The 19683-nt window shown below is 35.2% G+C and overlaps 1 protein-coding gene across 2 annotated transcripts in view; it reads right to left on the reverse strand.

The window, feature by feature from the left end:
* The window catches only part of COL4A5 (collagen type IV alpha 5 chain), a 225875-nt gene that overhangs the window by 105813 nt on the left and 100379 nt on the right, over nt 1-19683 (reverse strand). For both annotated transcript variants that reach the window (XM_032392788.1, XM_032392787.1), the window contains exons 4-10: nt 13475-13519; nt 8975-9019; nt 8827-8889; nt 6058-6111; nt 4834-4860; nt 2721-2801; nt 271-333 (exon numbers count right to left, since the gene is read on the reverse strand). In XM_032392788.1, coding sequence (XP_032248679.1) covers nt 271-333; nt 2721-2801; nt 4834-4860; nt 6058-6111; nt 8827-8889; nt 8975-9019; nt 13475-13519 — 378 coding nt within the window. The remainder of the gene's footprint in view (nt 1-270; nt 334-2720; nt 2802-4833; nt 4861-6057; nt 6112-8826; nt 8890-8974; nt 9020-13474; nt 13520-19683) is intronic.

Below are 19683 nucleotides of genomic sequence, written 5' to 3' on the forward strand. Positions count from 1 at the left end.
TCTGCCTTCAGCTCAGGTCATGATCCCAGGGTCCTTGGCTCTCTGCTCAGTGAGGAGCCTGCTTCTCCCTCTGCCTGCCGTTCCCCCTGCTTGTGCTCTCTCTCTGTCAAATGGGTGAATAAAATCTTTAAAAAAATAAAATAAAATAAAAATATAGATTGTAAACATTGAAAATGCATTATACTTTCAAGTAGTAGAAATAATATTACTATTCCTGAGAGAAAATTTTTTTTTAAAGTAGGAGAAATGAAATTACAGAAGCAAGCTTACCATCAAACCTGGTGGTCCTCGGGGACCAATTGGCCCTGGTAAACCAGTAGGACCAGCTGGGCCCTGTTATAAAGGAAGTGAAGAAAATGATGAAAAAAAAAAACCTCTCACTATATCATGCAAAGAATTAATGAATGAAATTTTAACTTAAGTAATTGCCAGAATTTGGTTACACAATTCTACAGTTCTGCAGTATTATAAGCAGAATTTTAAAATGTATAAGAATAAAAGGATTAAGTAACTATAAAGAAATTCAACTAAAAAGAATGGCTACAGCTTTTAGAAAACTGATGTTTTACAGTGGCAGATAACAAATGTAGGACAAATACACAGTAAGGAAGTTTTACAAAATAAAGTGATAAAGATGGGTGTTTAGTGGGACTTTTATGCTACAAATGGGAAGGGAAGGACTACCAGTTTCTAGGTGGCTTCTCTGTTTTAAAGTAAAAAATAACTATGTATTTATCCAAAGAAAGTGAAAACACTGATTTGAAAATGTATATGCACCTCTATGTTTATTGCAGCATTATTTACAATAGCCAAGATACGTAAGTAACTCAACTGTCCATCCATAAGTGAATGGATAAAGATGTGGTGTGTGTACACACACACACACACATACACACACACACACACACACACACTGGAATGTTACTCAGCCATAAAAAAGAATAAAATCTTGCCATTTGCAACGTGGATAGATCTAGAAGGTATAGTGCTAAGCGAAATAAGTTAGAGAAAGATAAATACCATAGGATTTCAGTCATATGTGGAATTTAAATTAAGAATTTAATTTAATCAAAACAGAGAAATTAAAGAGACAATAAAAAAAGAACAGATTCTAAATAAAGATAACAAACTGATGGTGCCAGAGGGGAGACAGATGGGGGAATGGGTGAAATAAGTGAGACAGATTGAGAGTACACTTATTGTGATGAACACTGAATAATGTACAGAATTGTGGAATCATTATATTGTACACCTGGAACTAATATAACATTGTATATTAATTATACCAGAATAAAAAATTTAAAAAAAATTTTAAAGGATGCAAAAATTAATTAAATTAAATAAAAAATAAATAAGATTAAAGACAAAGAAGGAAGTGAGAATAACTGGGACAACAGATAAAGGAATGATGCAACTTTTGTGGAACACAATTTGGCATCCTAAAAAGCTGAAAATTTGACTTCAGTGAAATCCAGCAATTCTGTATCTAGGTATAAATCCTGGATTATTTTGTAATTTTAAAAAATTCCCAAACAACCAAATATTCAATAATAGGAGATCAGAGAAACAAACTCTAGTATGTTCACACAATGGAATGTTATATGGAAGTGAAACTGAATGAACTACAGTCACATACAATAATATGGATGTATCTTAATATATCTAGTGGAAAAAGTTGCAGAACTATATAAATGTTATGTTATTTTAAAAGCAAAATTAAACACTCTTGTTTAGAGATATATGTATTTATGACAAAACTATCTTTAAGAAGCAAAAGAAAACTCAAAATGGTACTTATATCTTCGTAGACTGCAGAAGGATGTGACTGTCAAGGAAACCCCAGGTTGATTCAAAATTATTTGAAATGTTCTAGTTCTTAAATGTTATTTTGGATTCATAGGTGTTCATTTGGTAGTTATGTTTCATAACATATTTTGCATGTATTCTGCTGCATTTTCAACTATTACATAACAAAATATTATAAGGGATAAAGGGCAAGATTGAGAGTACTTAAGAGCACATGGATGGCTTTTGTCAAGCATGGAATGAGTTGGTAATTAATGAAAAAATTCCCCAACAGTGTATCTAAGTAATCAAATATTAGAAAGTACTGATTTTTTTTTGGCAAAGGGATCAATCTTTGTGAAATATAAACCTCAGGAAATTGACTATCTGATCTATAAATACTCAAAAGATACTGCTGTCTTTATGCATGTTATCTATAGGCTAACATAACTTTTTTCCCTAAGATTGTACTTGATGTTCACCATGCATAAATTTTATTCCTTCAGCCTTCAAAATATGCTCATATATCATGCATAACTAACAGTGTTACAAATGATGTCTTCTAATATCTTAAATGGGAGACCTACAATTTTTATTTTTAATCAGACCATTTACAATTATCAGGACTACTCCTACCACCTACTGATCCTCACGGCAGAAGAATAAGAATACAGAAGTGTATTTCTGCTGCCAAACCCCAAAACAAAAATTTCCATGGAAACTGCATAGAAAGATAAAAGAACAAAGCAGTCCTTTATAAAATTCTCCCTGGTCCAGATTGCTTTTATTTTCAGGTATGAGGTACATGCAATGTCTATCAAACTTCAGATAATTTCTGTAACTAAAATAGAAGGAACTAAAGGCTGAAGAGAGAAAAGTGATGCTGTGATCTGATTTAATTAATATAGTGAAGAAGAAAATCACTGGATACTTACTTGTATTCCAGGAGGACCTGGATATCCTGGATTACCCTTTGGTCCTGGCAGTGATGACATAATTATACTGCCTGGTTCTCCCTGAAAGAAATCATCCGTGGAAGTTGTAAGTAACAGTTATGACACATGAAAATGGGCAAGAGCACAAAAAATGATCTGAGAATTAAATGTGTCATATAAATGTTCTGAAGATTAGGCAATCTCAGTAATTAACATGAATAAATTTACCTTTTAAAGGGAAATGGGGAAGTGGCCAGAATACACTGAAGTACAATCAATGTATTAAGGGCCTATGGTACCTTCAGTTACTCATTCATTACAAAACATTTATTAATTATTACTATTTTCCTAGAACTGTGTTAGGCTCTGGATACTCAGTAGTGAAGGAGATAAACAAGACCTCTGTCCTCATGGTGTTAACAATGTACTGGTTTTGAAATGCAGATCATAACATGTAAACAACTAAGACAACAAAAGGTTCAGTTAAAGGCTATGGAGAAAAACAATGTGGTACATGATAAAGAAATAGTGGAGAACTAAAAAGAAGTGATAATTATGTGACATGATAGAGGTGCTAATTATTATTACAATGGCAATCATAATGTATAAATGTATCAAATTAACATGTTGCATACCTTAAATTTATAGTGTTATACATCAAATATATTTCAATTAAAAAAAGAAATAGTGAAGGAATTAGTTTGGGTAGTCAAAAAAGGGCAATCTGTGAAGGCAACATTTAGGCTGAGATCTAAAGGATAATCAGGAGTCAGCCAGGTAAAAATGGGTTAATTAAGAGTATTAGGTAGTTGAAGTAGCATCTACAAAGGACCCAAAAAATGAAGAGCTTGGTACATTCAAATAACTTAATGCAGACCAGTGTGATCAGTGAGCCAAGGGAAAAGTGGTTTAAAGAGAAGTCTGGAAATGTAGGAAGGGACCAGAACATGCAGGTCTCACAGGCCTTGAAAAAGAATGTGGACCTTATCTCAGATGCACTGGGAAGCCTTTGAAAGTTTTTAAGCAGGGAGATTAAATTACTGATTTATGTTTTTAAAAGATCATTCTTGACTACTTAATCTAGAATAAGTCAGGCTGGGAGGTGAGGGGACAGTAGTGAAAAAAAAAAGACTAATTAAGAAGCTATTATAATAGTCCAGATGAGACATTATGGTTAGTGTGGTGGCAGTGGAGATGGAGAAAAGTAGATGAATTTAAGATATATTTTATAGGCAAAATTAACAGTATTTAGTAATAGAATGGAATGAGGTGTGTGAAGGAGTAGAAGATGTAAATACTAACTCTCAGGTTTTAGGGGTCTGGGTTAACTTTGAACGTGCTAATCTGAATGTCTCAGAGATATCGGAGTAGAGATGTCAGGGAGGCAGTTTAATACATGCATCTAACTCAAAAGAAAAGTCTATTTTAGAGATATAAATGTAGGTATTCAGTAGCTGGATTGTAAACAATACCATGAGCTTTAACAACATTGCTAGGCATAGAAGAGAAAAAGGGGTCAGAATTGTGTCCTGATACCTGCTACATAGAATAGAATGAGCTTGTATAGAAGACTGTGTGATGACCAGAGAGATACAGAAGAAAAATCATGGAAGGGTAGTATCACAGAACTCAGGGAAAAGAGCATTTCTAGAGAGAGAGCAGATGGTCAACTCTATCAAAATGTAATGGGAACTGAAAGTATCAGAAACTTGAGGGGCACCTGGGTGGCTTAGTCGGCTAAGCATCTGATTTCAGCTCAGGTCATGATCTCAGGGTCCAGGATTGAGCCCCACATGGGGCTCCCTGCTCAGCGGGGAGTCTGCTTCTCCCTCTCCCTCTGTCCCCTCACTCTTTTTAAAAAGATAAAATCTTTTTAAAAAGAGGAAAAAAGAAAAGAAACTTGAGTCTGATATACACATTTACAAGCGTATCAGCACATAGAAGATACTTCCATGGAACAATGGAGATTACTTAAGGAGGGCTTGTGGGTATCTGCACAACTTCTAGAAACATCTACTTTAAGGCAGAAGTCAAGAGACATTATCTGATTGAAGTTGCAAGCTTTCCGAATATCTTATTCAAAATGTTTACTTTCCTAGCATGAGATGCTTACCTTCATACCTGGGATCCCAGGAGGTCCCTATTATTAAAAAGAAAATGATTATTTTATATACATGAGAGGGGTGCGAGCAAAAGAACACACTGCTTCCAAATAGAGTCAATTAAATAGACTACGGTAGGGTCATTCTAAGTAAACAGTATCTTAGGATACTTACAGATGACATTTATATTAAATACAATAGAATCCTTGCTTTTACCCAGCACAGAGCTATACTACCAACTTTTTTTTAAAAAAATCTTTTTATAGTTTGCTAGTTTCTTTTTTTTTTTTTCTCATTAAACTTTTGTTTTAATGGGTCTCAAAATTCTGTGACAGATTTTTGGTCAAGTTGTTTCCATTAAAAAGTACTGATTTTAAAAACTAATAACTTAAAACTGCCACACACACACAAAACAAATGGTCCACAGAACTTTCTCCTTTCCTTCTGAAGGTTTTACGATGCACTGTTATCATTAACCAGTCTTTTACTATTAAACTTAAATGGCCAATTGACACAAACAGTTCTGAGACCGTTCTTCCACCACTGATTAAGACTGGGGTGGCAGGTATTGGGGATAATATTCATTTAGCCTTCTGAGCTTTCTGGGCAGACTTGGTGACCTTGTCTGCTCCAGCTGCCTTCTTGTCCACTGCTTTGATGACACCCACAGCAAGCGTCTGTCTCTGTCACAAACAGCAAAACAGCCCAGAGGAGGATGGTCAGAGAAGCTCTCAACACACATAGGCTTGCCAGGAACCCTATCAACGATGGCAGCATCACCAGATTTCAAGAACTTGGGACCATCTTCCAGCTTTTTTCCAGAATAACAATCAATCTTCTCCTTCAGCTCAGCAAACTTGCAAGCAATGTGAACTGTGTGACAATCCAGCACAGGTGCATATCCAGCACTGATTTGGTTTGGATGGTTCAGGATAATCACCTGAGCCATGAAGCCAGCTGCTTCCATGGGTGGGTCATTTTTGCTGTCACCAGCCACATTGCCACGACGAACATCTTTGACAGATACGTTCTTGACATTGAAGCCCACATTGTCCCCAGGAAGAGCCTCACTCAAAGCTTCATGGTGCATTTCAACAGACTTTACTTCAGTTGTATAGTTTACTAGTTTCAAATGTACTACTTTGCTCCACATGAATGCACTGAGCTCACTTTCTACACTTCTGCACCTTCTGTCAATTCCTGTGTTCATTATAATCCCAAATTATATAACTTACTGGAGGACCCTGTAAACCAGGAAAGCCGGGACTGCCTGGAAATCCACGTTCTCCCTAGGAATTAAAAATAAAAGAGGATGGAAGAATAAGAAACAAAGCATAACTATACCAACAAACAATAACTTGTTGAAAAGATTTCTGTAAAAGCCATTCAGAAACATGCCAGATTGCCAAAAACTCATTAGCCTTCCCTTTCCAATTACTTCAATATCAACTGCTCATATCAGTTCAGCCTTCTAAGATACTTTTATCCCTACTCATCAGTCCTAATCAGAAATAAAGAAAAAATCTTCTACCCCAGTCATTTTCTTCTGACAAATCCATTTTGAGACGATCATACCACAGATTCCTGGCCATCATCACATTTAATAGTTAATGATTTGTCTCAATTTCCTGCCCATGCATTATATAGATTCTTATTTTAACTGCCCTATCTCATTTTTCTTTTATTGTAAACTATTTCAAATTATTTTTGTGAAGAGGAAAAGATGGTGAGAAAGAATGCCATTAATATCACCAAGAGGACAATAATAGCAATAGTTCTAGCAATTGAAGGTCATTATGTTTTCTAGGCACCCAATTTTTCTCACTCACTATTGTAAAGTACTAATATGGACATTTGGTTTAGAAAACAAAAGTAAAATTGCTGTAGAAGAACCCCAATGCAACCTCCTTTCTAATACCTACATGCCATGGTAATCCTAGAGACATTCTTCTCAAAGGCTTAAAAGGGTAAGATTATTACAGCCTTTGAGTTACTTTGTCCAGTACTCCTCTCTCCATCACTTTTTACATATGGAAAAAATAGGCCCAGAGAGAAAGGAAATGGCCTGTACATCAAGTTTAGAAGACAGAAAACAAAAGAACCCATATATTCTGATTCCATCTCTAGGGCTCATTCTATTAGTTAAATAGTAAGAAATATTTTTTAAAAAGCATTTAAACTGAAAGTATACATAATAAATTCCATTTAAAAATTTGTTGCTCACATAATTGGGGGCCTCACACATAAACTAATCATGAGATCTGCTAAGGTGCTACTTTATAACAAGGAAGAAAAAGATCTCTTTCATCATATAGCATACTATACACATTGTGGATACACTGGTCTTCAAATTTAAAACTTTGGCTAATGGTCTTTCTGTTGCTCAAGGCATGCTGGCAAACAAACAGATAACCAGAATAGGCACAAGAATGTAGCCCACTTTAAAAACAATGTTCCATGCAAACTACTCCACATTGGTCCTATTACTGTAAGGCTGCCCCAGCTGAAATGAAGAACTCGGGCAAGCCTCACAAATCCGCCCCACCCTGCCAAAAATATATTGTTGTTGTTGTTGTTGTTGTTATTGGCAAGAGTCACACTGACCTGGAGAAATATTGGAGGTAAAAATAATTTTATTGCCTTCAAGTATATACTACAATAATTATCACAAAATACAGCCTTCATAATACAAAACAGTTTGTTCAAGTTATTTTAAATATGTACCCTAATACAAAATCTGACACAAGCCATTAAGTTAAAAGGATCGAGGCTATTTCATGAACAGTTCCACAAAATATCACGTGCAGAATGGAAAATGCCAAAAGGATATACAGAAAATAATAACATATTGCATTAATAGATAGGAAAAGGAGAAAAGTGAGGGAATAAGAACAGAGGCTATGATAAACAAATGGTCAAAAAAGCAAATTTTCCTCACTTTTTATCCTTGCTATCACTTTATAATAAATCCAAACAGTTGACGGAAGATAAGAAAAGTGGGCCAGGAAAAAATGTTTTTCATATGTAAAGTTTTATTTTTCTTTTTAAATTGTTAAATTCATCATTTTAGCTGATGGAGAAGTTTCTGTTTTCATATTAATAGTTTATAGTAAAAATTAATGTCCTGTATTACAGGTAGATTTTTAGGATTTTTCTTAAGAAAGTTATTAGGCAAGGTAAAAAAAAATTCAAAACATGAATTTTTGAAAACTTACATTGTACCTAGTTTTTAAAAAGGCAAAGCTAGTGAATGACAGTCATTAAGTATTACTCTTAACAACTAATATAATATTTGAAATTTATATATCCTAATTCCTTTTTAACTTTCATCCTACTTTACACTAAAGTCAAAATAGGATTCAGGGGTGCCTGGGTGGCTCAGATGGTTAAGCGTCTGCCTTCGGCTGAGGTCATGATCCCAGGGTCCTGGGATCAAGCCCCACATCGGGCTCCCTGACCAGTGGGGAGTCTGCCTCTCCCTCTCCCTCTACTGTTCCCCCTGCTTGTGCTCTCTCACTCTCTCTGTCAAATAAAATCTTTAAAAAAAATAGGATTCAGTAAAAACCTTCAACCCAATGCAGTATCTCGGCTGATTATACATGTCTAGAGAATTATCGATGTTTCAATATTGAAAATGTTAACTAAGAACATACCCTATGTATGTCTTAGACATGAAGCTACTATATCTCTAACATTCTTCATATTGATTTCCTTAAACTTTAAAATCTATTACTATCGGGGTGCCTGGGTGGCTCAGTCCCTAAGCGTCTGCCTTCGGCTCAGGTCATGATCCCAGGGTCCTGGGATCGAGCCCCACATCGGGCTCCCTGCTCTGCGGGGAGCCTGCTTCTCCCTCTCCCGCTCCCCCTGCTTGTGTTCCCTCTCTCACTGTGTCTCTCTCTGTCAAATAAAGAAATACAATCTTTCAAAAAAAATAAAATAAAATAAATAAAACCTATTACTATCAAGCATATTGCCTAAGATTAAGTTGAAAAAAATCTCACCTTGGTTCCATTGCATCCAGGGATACCTTGAGGTCCCGGGGCCCCATCATGGCCTGGCATTCCCTTTGAAAAGGGATATAACACATGTATAATATTTCTTAGATTACTTTTGAAGGAATTTTCAATTAAAAAGCCAAATTCTACTTACAGGAAGACCTGGTGTCCCTGGAAATCCAGGAAGTCCAGGAGGACCCTATAATAAGAAATAAATTCCTTGAACCAAACAACAATCAGTAAGAATAAAATTATATCCTACCTAAGGGAATTATGAAAATTACATTTAGAATAGCAATGGACAAATGTGTCTCATTGATGATTTCCATTTGTTCTTTCTATAGAAAAAAAAACCTCCTACACGTGTTTAAAAGTCTCTTTTATAGGAACTATAGAAGAAACTCCTATTCGAGGGAACACTGTCTTCATTGCACGTAAGCAGGAGCAGGCAAATTAGGGGAAGAAATGTCTTTTCTAAAAGATAAAGTGGTTCTCTCAGGTTTGTGATGAATACTGAATTTAGCAGGGGATGGGGAAGTGGCAAAAATATCTGCTCCTGAGAACATCAATGTGATCACTCCAAAAATTCTTCCATCAAATTTCCCTGTCAGAATTGGCAAAAATACAAGTTTGACAATATTCTCTGTAGGTGAGACTCTGGGAAAGAGGTACTCTTATACACAGCTAATGGGATTCAAACATCATGGAGAGAAATTTGAAATATCTAGCAAAATTACATGTTTTTACCCTTTGAAGCAAACCATTTCTAAGAACCTATCCCAAAGGTACACTAGAAATTATGAAACAAAATCTGAATTTCAAGGTTATTAAGATTACAGCATTGTTATCACTAAAGTTTAGAAATGACCATTTAGGGGCACCTGGGTGACTCAGTTGGTTGGGCGTCTGCTTTCAGCTCAGGACATGATCCCAGGGTCCTGGGATCAATCCCTCGTTGGGCTCCCTGTTCAGCGGGGAGTCTGCTTCTCCCTCCCCCGCTCATGTATTTTCTCTCTCTTTCTCTCTCCCTCTCTCCCTCCCTCCCTCCCTCTCAAATAAATAAATAAATAAATAAAATCTAAAATAAAAAGAAGTGACCATATAACCACAATTATAGCTAAACACTAGAAACAATAGGGGCATGACTAAATAAATTATGGTACATTCACAAAATGCAAACCTATGCAGCCCTTAAAAACAATGAGAAAGATCTCTGTGCACTGAAATATGTAGTAATCTCCAGGACATAATGTTAAGTAAAAGAAACAAAGTGTAAGTAGCATATATAATATGCTACACTTTTATAAGGGTGGTGATAAAAACAATGAAAAGATAAACAAAAAATAATAAAAATAATTATATCTGGGGGAAAGAGGTAGGGAGAAAGAGGAAAAAGAATGGGGGAATGGCAAGAATGGATGGGAAGCATCTCTGACTATACCATTATTAGAGAACAATGTAAATATTTTAAGTAATTAAAAATAAAAAATTAAGAAGAGGTAAAAAGAGAAAACTACTAAAAATTGCAAACAAACTAGAACCAATGAACTTAATATATATCTGGTTGTTGACATAAACCATACAAAGAAAAAAAATTACTTCAAGTGCCTTTAAAACAGATATTTTGACTGCACTTTCTTAGTGAAATCAGTCAATTCAAAGAGGAAAAAAGAACAGCAAAGAAATAATGGTATTTAAGAATTCTATTATTAACTATTAAAATTGAAATTGTTATTTTGTTCATCTGTAAATTGCTATTTTGAAGCTATCATAGGTACATTGTAGGATAAAGAAAATAATAAATTATATTAGTGTCATTAGGAATCAAGATTTTCACTGTAGGGAGGGGAAGGTGGCAGGGGAGAGAGAAAGTATACAGAACTCTTTCCATTTTAAATTTCAATTGGAAGTAATACTATAAACTCATGATATTTTTTCTCTTTAGAAAATAAATTTTTCCTAATTCTGTCAACTGAAAAGACATCAAAATAATTGACTACCAGTAGCAAAGAAAACCCCTATCATTAGACTGTAGTATCTAAATCACATTTTTCACTAAAAAGAGCCTAGAATCAGATACATGGCCAATTTCAGATCTGGAGAGGAAATGTACAAAATGAGGCTGAGGAATCTTGTATCAAAAAGCAAGGAAGTTATCAAAGATCAATATGTTTTTTTCAAAAGGACACAGGACAGGGGCCAACTTAAATGGGCTACCACAAGCCAAAGAGATGATAATTTTGGCTTCAACAAGAATAATGAGTACAACTGACTGGATCACATAAATTCCATGTGTTTATAATAATAACAAATTCTTAAAACCTTCCTGACCATCACTCAAAGTTGCTGGTGTACTAACTCATTACCCTATTAGAATTTCAGCTGATAAATCAGAATTCTAGCTAATAAATGAAGGATTTATAGAATTTTAAAAATCACCCTTCTGCAACTCTGAACAAAAAATGGATCTGGGCAATGATCATCAATGAATACTAAATCATTAGATGAAAGTTGATGGGGAAATTCTGATGGCAAAATCAGGCCCATATACCTGCAATCACTAATCAAACCTAACATCAAAAAAGTGGGATAACAGATGTCTGTGCCATAAGATGTAATTCAGTAGTAAGTATGCAGCACTATGTACATAGTATTCTTTTTCTATTTTTCTTTAATATTTTGCAGTATAATTTATATATAGTATAAAGCACAAGTCTTAAGTATATAGCTCTTTCTATATCCCCAGAAAGTTCCCTAGTGCCTCTTATAAGGCAACCTCCAGTCTGCAGGAAATATGGGGGACAGACGAACAATTTAAATGACATCATGAAGAAACAGATCCAGAATGTAGAATGAAGTACAATACAAATGACCCAGTTTCTCCAATAGCATAATAAAAGAGGCTTAAAAAACACAGCAACTAAATGCAGTATGTGGACCTTGCTTGGAGCCTGGTTTAAACAAACCAATTGTTAAAGGACATCCATCGTGGAAATCTGAGTAAGGACTGAGTTTTAAAGTATATCTGAAAAATTACTGCTAATTTTTTGAGGTGTAATAATGGTAAACTGGTTATGTAGTTATCAGAGAGACATACTGAAGTATTCATTGGTGGAATGAATGATATGAGGGATTTACCTAAAAATATTCCCCCAAAATAGTGGTGGGGTATAGATGAAACAAACTCGTCAAAATGTTGCTAACTTTTGCAGCTGAGTGATGGGTACATGGTGGGGTTCACTGTACTATATTCTCTGTACATTTGGGTATGCTTAAAATTTCCATAATAATAAGTCTTAAAAATTGCATGTCAAGATTGCCTCTGGGCTGAGACACAAGGATGCAGGAACTATCCGGCTACTTATTCCTCTGCACTTCTGAAGTTCTAGTTGAGGGACACAGACTACTCAGGCACTTGCAAATAGGAATTGAGAGAATGGACGGGGTTTTTTGTGTTTTTTTTTTTTAGTTTCAGCAGTGCTTATGACACAGTTAATGGTAGCTATAGCTATTATGCAATACATTATGATTCTTATGAAGAGCTTTAATAATATATTGATATCCATTTATACAAAATAACACACAGACATGTCTGCTAATAAAACCGAGGGTTTTGCATTTCTTTCCTGCTTCTCCAGTTCCTTAAAAAACACCAGGCATGAGTAGCACATAAGGCAAGCTATATGTTGTCAAGAAGTATACAGCAAACAGAATGTTTTTAATGTTTATGTAAAATTTGTACATCTACTAAATTTCTGGAGATCAAGGGATCAAAATGTTTAACTGTCTCTGTCACATAAATAAACATGTTATGTCATCACCTGTGTACTTTATACTCGTATTAAGGGGCCTTGTCAATCTATGAACAGAATTTTAGAGCTAAAAGGTACCTTGGAGATTATATTGTTTAACTCTCTAATTTAACAAATGAAGAAACAGAGGCTCAGAAAAGTTAAATAGGAGCTTCCAAAAGCCAGGGCTATTTTTAAACTCGTTTCCCCCAATTCTAAAACACACTGAAAGATATATATCAACCTAAAAGCTTTTCAGAAAAATTACACTAAATGTGCACTTCCATTTTGAGACAAATCCTGGTTTTCAGAACATTAAAATGAAAAATTATATATCTTAGAATTGAGAAAATGTTGTATACTTCCAAAGTAGTTACTTTTTAACACAGTGGTTTAAATTAGTGCTTCCCAAACTGACTCTCTTCAAGATACACAAAGAAAATTGTAATATTTGTATATGGTACACTGGGAAGGGTACACAGCCTGAGGTGATTGGCCCTCTGAACCCAGAGGACTGAGATGATCACACGGTTGGGAAGTTCTGGTTTAAATCATTTGTATGATACATATTTTTAATAAACTGACAAATTGTTGGAATTTAGCACTTGTATTTCTTATCCATAAACTAATTTAAAATCTTCTTACATTAGTTTAAATAGACATTTGGATATATAAAGATAACTACCAAAATACTAAAGAAAGGCTAATTGTAGACATACCAACTCTTATATTTAACTTTTTAAAGACTATATTTTTCTTTTTGCATTTTAATATGACTCTTTTTCAGTTGTTTCATAACACTTCATTTGCTTTTTCTCTGTTTTGACCAACAAAACATTTGATATCCACCAATTATCACTTACTCTGATCCCTTTTGGTCCTGGTGGCCCTGGAATTCCATCATCACCCTGAAAAATACAACACATTTAGTTCTTGTTCCTCCTAAAATAGCCCTCAAATAACTAATTTTACATTATAACAATAAGAGACTTAAATTTTTGTGAATCTTTGTGAAAGTGAGAAACTTACATACCCAAGGAAGAAGCATTTATCATCGAGACTGAGCACCGAGGTAAGTTATATGATAAAAAAAATAAGAAAGGTCTTTATTTACTGAGAAGAAAACTGCTGACATGTAGCAGAAACTTTGTACCTGTAAAGTGAACTATGAAAATCATACAAAACAAAGATGAAATAGTGGTACTGATACTCCTCAAATCATTTATGCATAAGCCAAATAAATGCTGAAAATCTGGGCAGTTTCTACATTGTGTCAACCTACTTGCCATGCTGGTAATAAATAGCATCATTTCTGAGCCCAAATATGTGCTGCTCTTGAGTCTGCTGTTTTAAACCTTTGCTTTGTTTTATAAGGCCCTTTCTACTGGCAGAGCTCAGCAAAGAAAAGAAAGAACCATAGACTTTCCTTTCTAAGCTTCTTCTGTAGACTCCATGCAAAAGAGGCTGCCCACATGTGTGTTAATCTATGTACCCATTTCTAAGTTACAATTGCATTGCTGAGAATTTTAAGTTTTGCCTCACTAAGTTTTTATTAACTAGTTTTTTAAAAATGGAATAAAGAAAACCTAATTCTGCTCCAAAAGACGGGAATTTCAGTGGACCATACAGCTAGTAGGCCACCACCTGAGGCTTTAGATAGGTTTTATTAATCTGGGACATCTTGCTTTACACAAGTGGTTTCTAAATTACACAACTCATAACCTTAGAGGTTCCACTGGAGGTTCCTTGAAGCCTATGTCACAGCCCTCCTTCCATCAGCGCAGCTCTATTTTTATGTTTTATGTGGGGCTTCCATAAAAATTTTCATTTGTAACAAGGGTTACCTGGTATAGTAGTTTCTTACGCTGCTGTTATAAATTACTACAAACTTAGTGGCTTAAAACAACACAATCTTATAGTTTTGGAAATCAGAAGTATGACAGTGGTCTCAGTGGCGAGCCCTGTTGCTTTTTGGAGGTCCTAGGAGGAGAATCCATTTCCTTTTTTCCAGCTTCTAGAGCAGCCAGCATTCCTCAACTCATGGCCCTCTTCAATCTTCAAAGCCAGCAATGGTTGAATGAATCTTTCTAACATTGCATCAATCTGACACTGACTCTTCTGCCTCCCTCTTCCACATTTAAAGGACTCTTGTGATTATAATGGCCCCACCCAGATAATCCAGAATAATCTTTTTACTTTAAGACCAGCTGATTAGCAAATTTAATTCCATCTGCAATCTTAATTTTGCTTGTCTCTATAACCTAACATATTCACAAGTCCTGGGGATTACATCATGGACATCATTAGGGGGTAGATATTATTCTGCCTACTATACCTTGCTTTTCAAAAAGTTTAATAATCAACACTTTCCACAACACATGCACCTCTAAGGAGATTAAAGTAAATCTAATTCTATTTTAAAACAACCAGAAGGCCGTTTGCTTAATGAATCTCTTTGTGCCTTTCCACGAAAGGCAGAAATAAGACAAAGATTCACTGGTTGCCCTCCCAACATGGTTAAATAAGAGGAAAGCAGAGGTATAAAAATTGGAAAGGATAAGGCAAAACTACCATTATTTGCAAATAATATGATTGTATGCAAGGAGAGCAAAGAAAATCACATGAAAAACTACTATAATCAGTAAGGTAATTCAGGAAGATAATTGTATAACTGTATATAAAATTAGTATGAGAAAATCAATAGCTTTCTTAAATACCAACTACCAGTTAGAAAACATAATGGAAGAAAATATGCAATTTACAATAGCAAAAAAAGATAAAATATTTAGGAATAAACTTAATAAGAAATGTATAAGATTCATAAGAAGAAAAGTTTAAAACATTTCTAAAGTTCAAAAAGGAAGATGAGAAAAAATGGAAAGGCATTCCATGTTCTTGGATAATAGGAGTCAACATAAAAAATAGTCAATTCTCAACAAATTTAGTTAAAATTTGACACAATAAAAATAGAAATAACATGAGTTGCTTTTTTTTTTAAACTGGATAAGGTGACTCTAAAGTTCACATGGAAAAATAAACAAGCAAGAACACTGAGGAACATTCTGGAAAAAAAAAAGAACCGTAAGGGGAAACTAGCCCTGTCAGATACAAAAATACAGCATAATACATCAATAATTAAAATAGTTTTGTTCTGATATTTGAATAAGCATATCATTGAAAGAGTATGGAAGGTCTAAAAACAAGTCCATATATTCATGTGAATTTGATTTATACTGAAAGCGGCACTGCAAATCAATGGGGAAATTTACATTGGGACACATTTGTGAGGACATCTGGAAAAAAAATAAAGGTGGAACTTATATAACAAACCACACACCAGGATGAATTAGAAATAGGTATTTACATGAAGAAATTAAACTATTAAAATACTAGTTGAAAAAATGGGAAAATTATTTTATAATCTTACAGTGGGGAAGGCATTTCCTACTCAAATCCAAAAGCCATAAAGATCCCCTGAGAAACACACAGAGACACATAAACACATACACACACACACACACACACACACACACACACACATGCACATACTCAGCAAAGACATGACAAACTAGGGGAAATAACTGCAACTCACAACACAAAAGGTAATCACCCTAATATATAAATAGCTCATTAACATATAAAACCACCAATACTGTTAGAAAAATGGGAAAATGAAATGTCATAGAAGACAGTTCATAGAAAACACAACTGAATCTTTGACCTATGAAAAGATGCTTAATCTCACTTTTAATAAGAGAAATGCAAACTAAAAGCATTGAGAGACCATTTTTCATCTATCTGATTGACAAAAAGCCAAATTTCCTAATAGAGTTGGTGAAGCTATAGGGAAATTGCTCTTCTTGTATATTGCTGAACCAAGGATAAATCATACAACTTCTTGGGGGGCAATTTGGCAATATCCATAAAAATACATAAATACATGTACCCTCTGAGCTACCAATATCACTTCTAGTAATCTTACAGAGATAATCCCTTATTGGGGAAAGGAAGTCTATTAAAACTATACATTTTAGCAGCGCTGTTTGTAGAAGAAAAAAACTGAAAATTATCTAACTGATCATCAGTAGGGGACTGGCTTAAAAAATTAGTTTATCACACAATGGAATACAGTGCAGTTATAAGAGATAATGAGGAGGTTCTTTGTATACTGATATGAGAGATCTACAATGTGTATTATGTGAAAAACAAAGATCAAACATGTTGAATATGCTACCACTCTATAAACAAAGGGAGGTAAAAGTGTGTCTATGTGTATTTAAGCATGTATGTGCATGTATATACTTGTATCTATGTGCATATTCATAAAAACTAGCGAGCATATTCACAAGAAAGTATTAGAAATTGGTACCTATTAGGGATATGTAGAACTCAGTGGCTAATGTTCACAGGTGGAAAGGAAGTATTTTTCACTATATACCTTCTTATGTTAATTTATTTTCAATAAAATGAATATATTATCTATCAAAAATTAAATTTTATTTTTAAAAATAAAGAAATCTCGGGGCGCCTGGGTGGCTCAGTCGTTAAGCATCTGCCTTCGGCTCAGGTCATGATCCCAGGGTCCTGGGATCGAGTCCCACATCGGGCTCCCTCCTCGGCGGGAAGCCTGCTCTCCCTCTCCCACTCCCGCTGCTTGTGTTCCTGCTCTCGCTATCTCTGTCTCTGTCAAATAAATAAATAAAATTTTTTAAAAAAAAAAATAAAAAAAAAAATAAAGAAATCTCTTGGAAAATTTTATATATACATTCCTATATATGTATTTGTTTTATATATCTTTACTTTCATATATAAGAATATAAAGATTAAAGAACAATCCTATAAAATTTTTGACTGGGCATATATGTTAATACATATATGCATGTACTAGAATACCCGATCACATAAAAAGTATAAATTCAGCTATGCTGGGAAGCATGAAGTCATATCGGAGATAGAGGCTTCAAATTTAGAATCCCAGTGTAGCCTTCTCATTATATAGATACTGAAATGGAATCAAAGCAAAAGATTGGACTACTTTCTAAATCTAAAATGCATACCACCACACCTTTAAAAATTATCATACTATTGTACAATAGTTCTAGTTAATGCTAAATTATTTCAAAGGGATTCAGGTGTAGTTAACTTTTTTTAAGCTGCCACAAATCTTTATTAAAAGTGCCACCTCTCAGTAAGCATGGTGCACAAGAAACTCAGCCCCTAATCCTGGGTAAACTCAGGTGCAAGAAATGTCATTTTATTTTCCTATGGTTCAGCTTAATTTCTATTTCAAAGCACCCACCTCATTAACATGATTGAAATTTAACCTCAGTCGATTGGGAGTCCCCACCTCATTTTCATAAGGTTGTGCCTAAATTATGGAGAGTTTAGGGAGTTCCAAGTTGTTGAAGGTTGGGACAGTCCCGTCCAAGCTGGAATTCACTGAGATGTCCCATGCCAGTAGTATGCATGGATTACTGCTGACTTGGTGCTCAGTTCCATCCACTTGACTCTTTCAGATCTCTCTGCTATTTCTGTGCCACTCCTAGGTGCACAAGAAACATTCTGTTGTTTTTACACCTCATTAGCCTTAGGAAATTCTGTTAAATGTCCCATCTACTTAACTTCTATGCAGTCATTTAGAGTCTTGCTTTTTCCTTAGCATAAAGTTCTACTCAAGAAATTTAGCACAGGTCCCTTCTGCTCTCGAATCTAACAAAACTACCACAATGTACTGTCACCTCCTCAGAGATCATGCCCAAGCACACACCCCCAATCTCGGTTCTGATATAGTTAAGTGTTTAAAAGTACTTATGTATTTAAATTAATTTCCTCCTTTATTGGAAAGACTACCTGATGAGTATCCATTTGATCTCCTTAATACTCTAATAACATAATGTACCACTATTACGTGAAATAAGATTAGGAAGAAAAGGTTTTTAGACTACTTTTCCTTTCCAGGCAAATGAACAGAACTGGCCCTTTCATTATCAGTTCACCAGTCCACCTATTACAGATGGTAAAGGGCAATCAACCAAAAGAACTATTTTTAGAAAACCGAGAAACTTCTCTGAATCTTAATATTCACTATTATCTCTTCCCATTCCCTACCTTAACATGCACATAAGATGCTATCCTCGATTATGGTAGAGGAGAGACTGCCTGCGCTGCAGTCAATGGGGAAAAGTCTTCCCAAATGATAGGACAACTGCACCTTTGGATCCATGAGCCTGGGTACAGGAAAGAAAGGCTGCATGGATCTATCCTTTCATCTTTCTCTCCCACAGAACAGCCTGAGTGATTTCTACCTCACCAAATTCACTGCTATACCTGTCCCAGGAAATTCCACCACTCTGAATTTGACAAACTGCTGAATATGTCACCCACCATTCAACCCCATAGATAAATACCTGACTGCTGTGCCACTGAATAAAACAAATTGACATTTCTCTAAACATGGAAATTTTTAGTACCTCAGATACCCCAACCTTATTATACTGGACCTGATGGTCCCACAGATGGACTCTGAGACTACAGAAACAAAACGCCTCCTCACAGGTAATATTGCTCCTGTCTGAGACAGGATCTGAAGCATCTGGGAAAAGGGAAATGGGATCTGCCACTGGGCCTGTTTTGACCTCAATAATGGTGGCCTCCTACCCCCCATACCTGTGCCCACCTTATACAAATTTTCCAATTCTACTCAAGTACTCTACCCACCAGAAGAGACTTCTGGCTCATTGACCCCCATGGTAATAAATCGTTCTTATACTACCAGCACTGTGTGTATCTCCCCTGGGGTATTATTTCTTTTGTAAAAGCCAGGCCTTCAACATTCTTACCAACGTAACATGTACATATGGGGGCATTGATAAGAGACTGCCACATATTCAAGACAGCCCCTCCTATTGAGCATATCAAACTAAACAGAGTAAGAGGAGCATTCCAAAACCAGGTACTCTGGTTACTGAGGAGAACTGTCATGTGGTATTACCGATTCTACTTGTGTATGCTCCAGGCAACTATTCCCACTCAGGGTCATTCAATTCCAAAAAGTTGTGTGCAACTTTGTTCG

Source organism: Phoca vitulina, unplaced genomic scaffold (genome assembly GCF_004348235.1).
Source record: "Phoca vitulina isolate PV1807 unplaced genomic scaffold, GSC_HSeal_1.0 scaffold69, whole genome shotgun sequence".
Classification (NCBI taxonomy): Eukaryota; Metazoa; Chordata; class Mammalia; order Carnivora; family Phocidae; genus Phoca; species Phoca vitulina.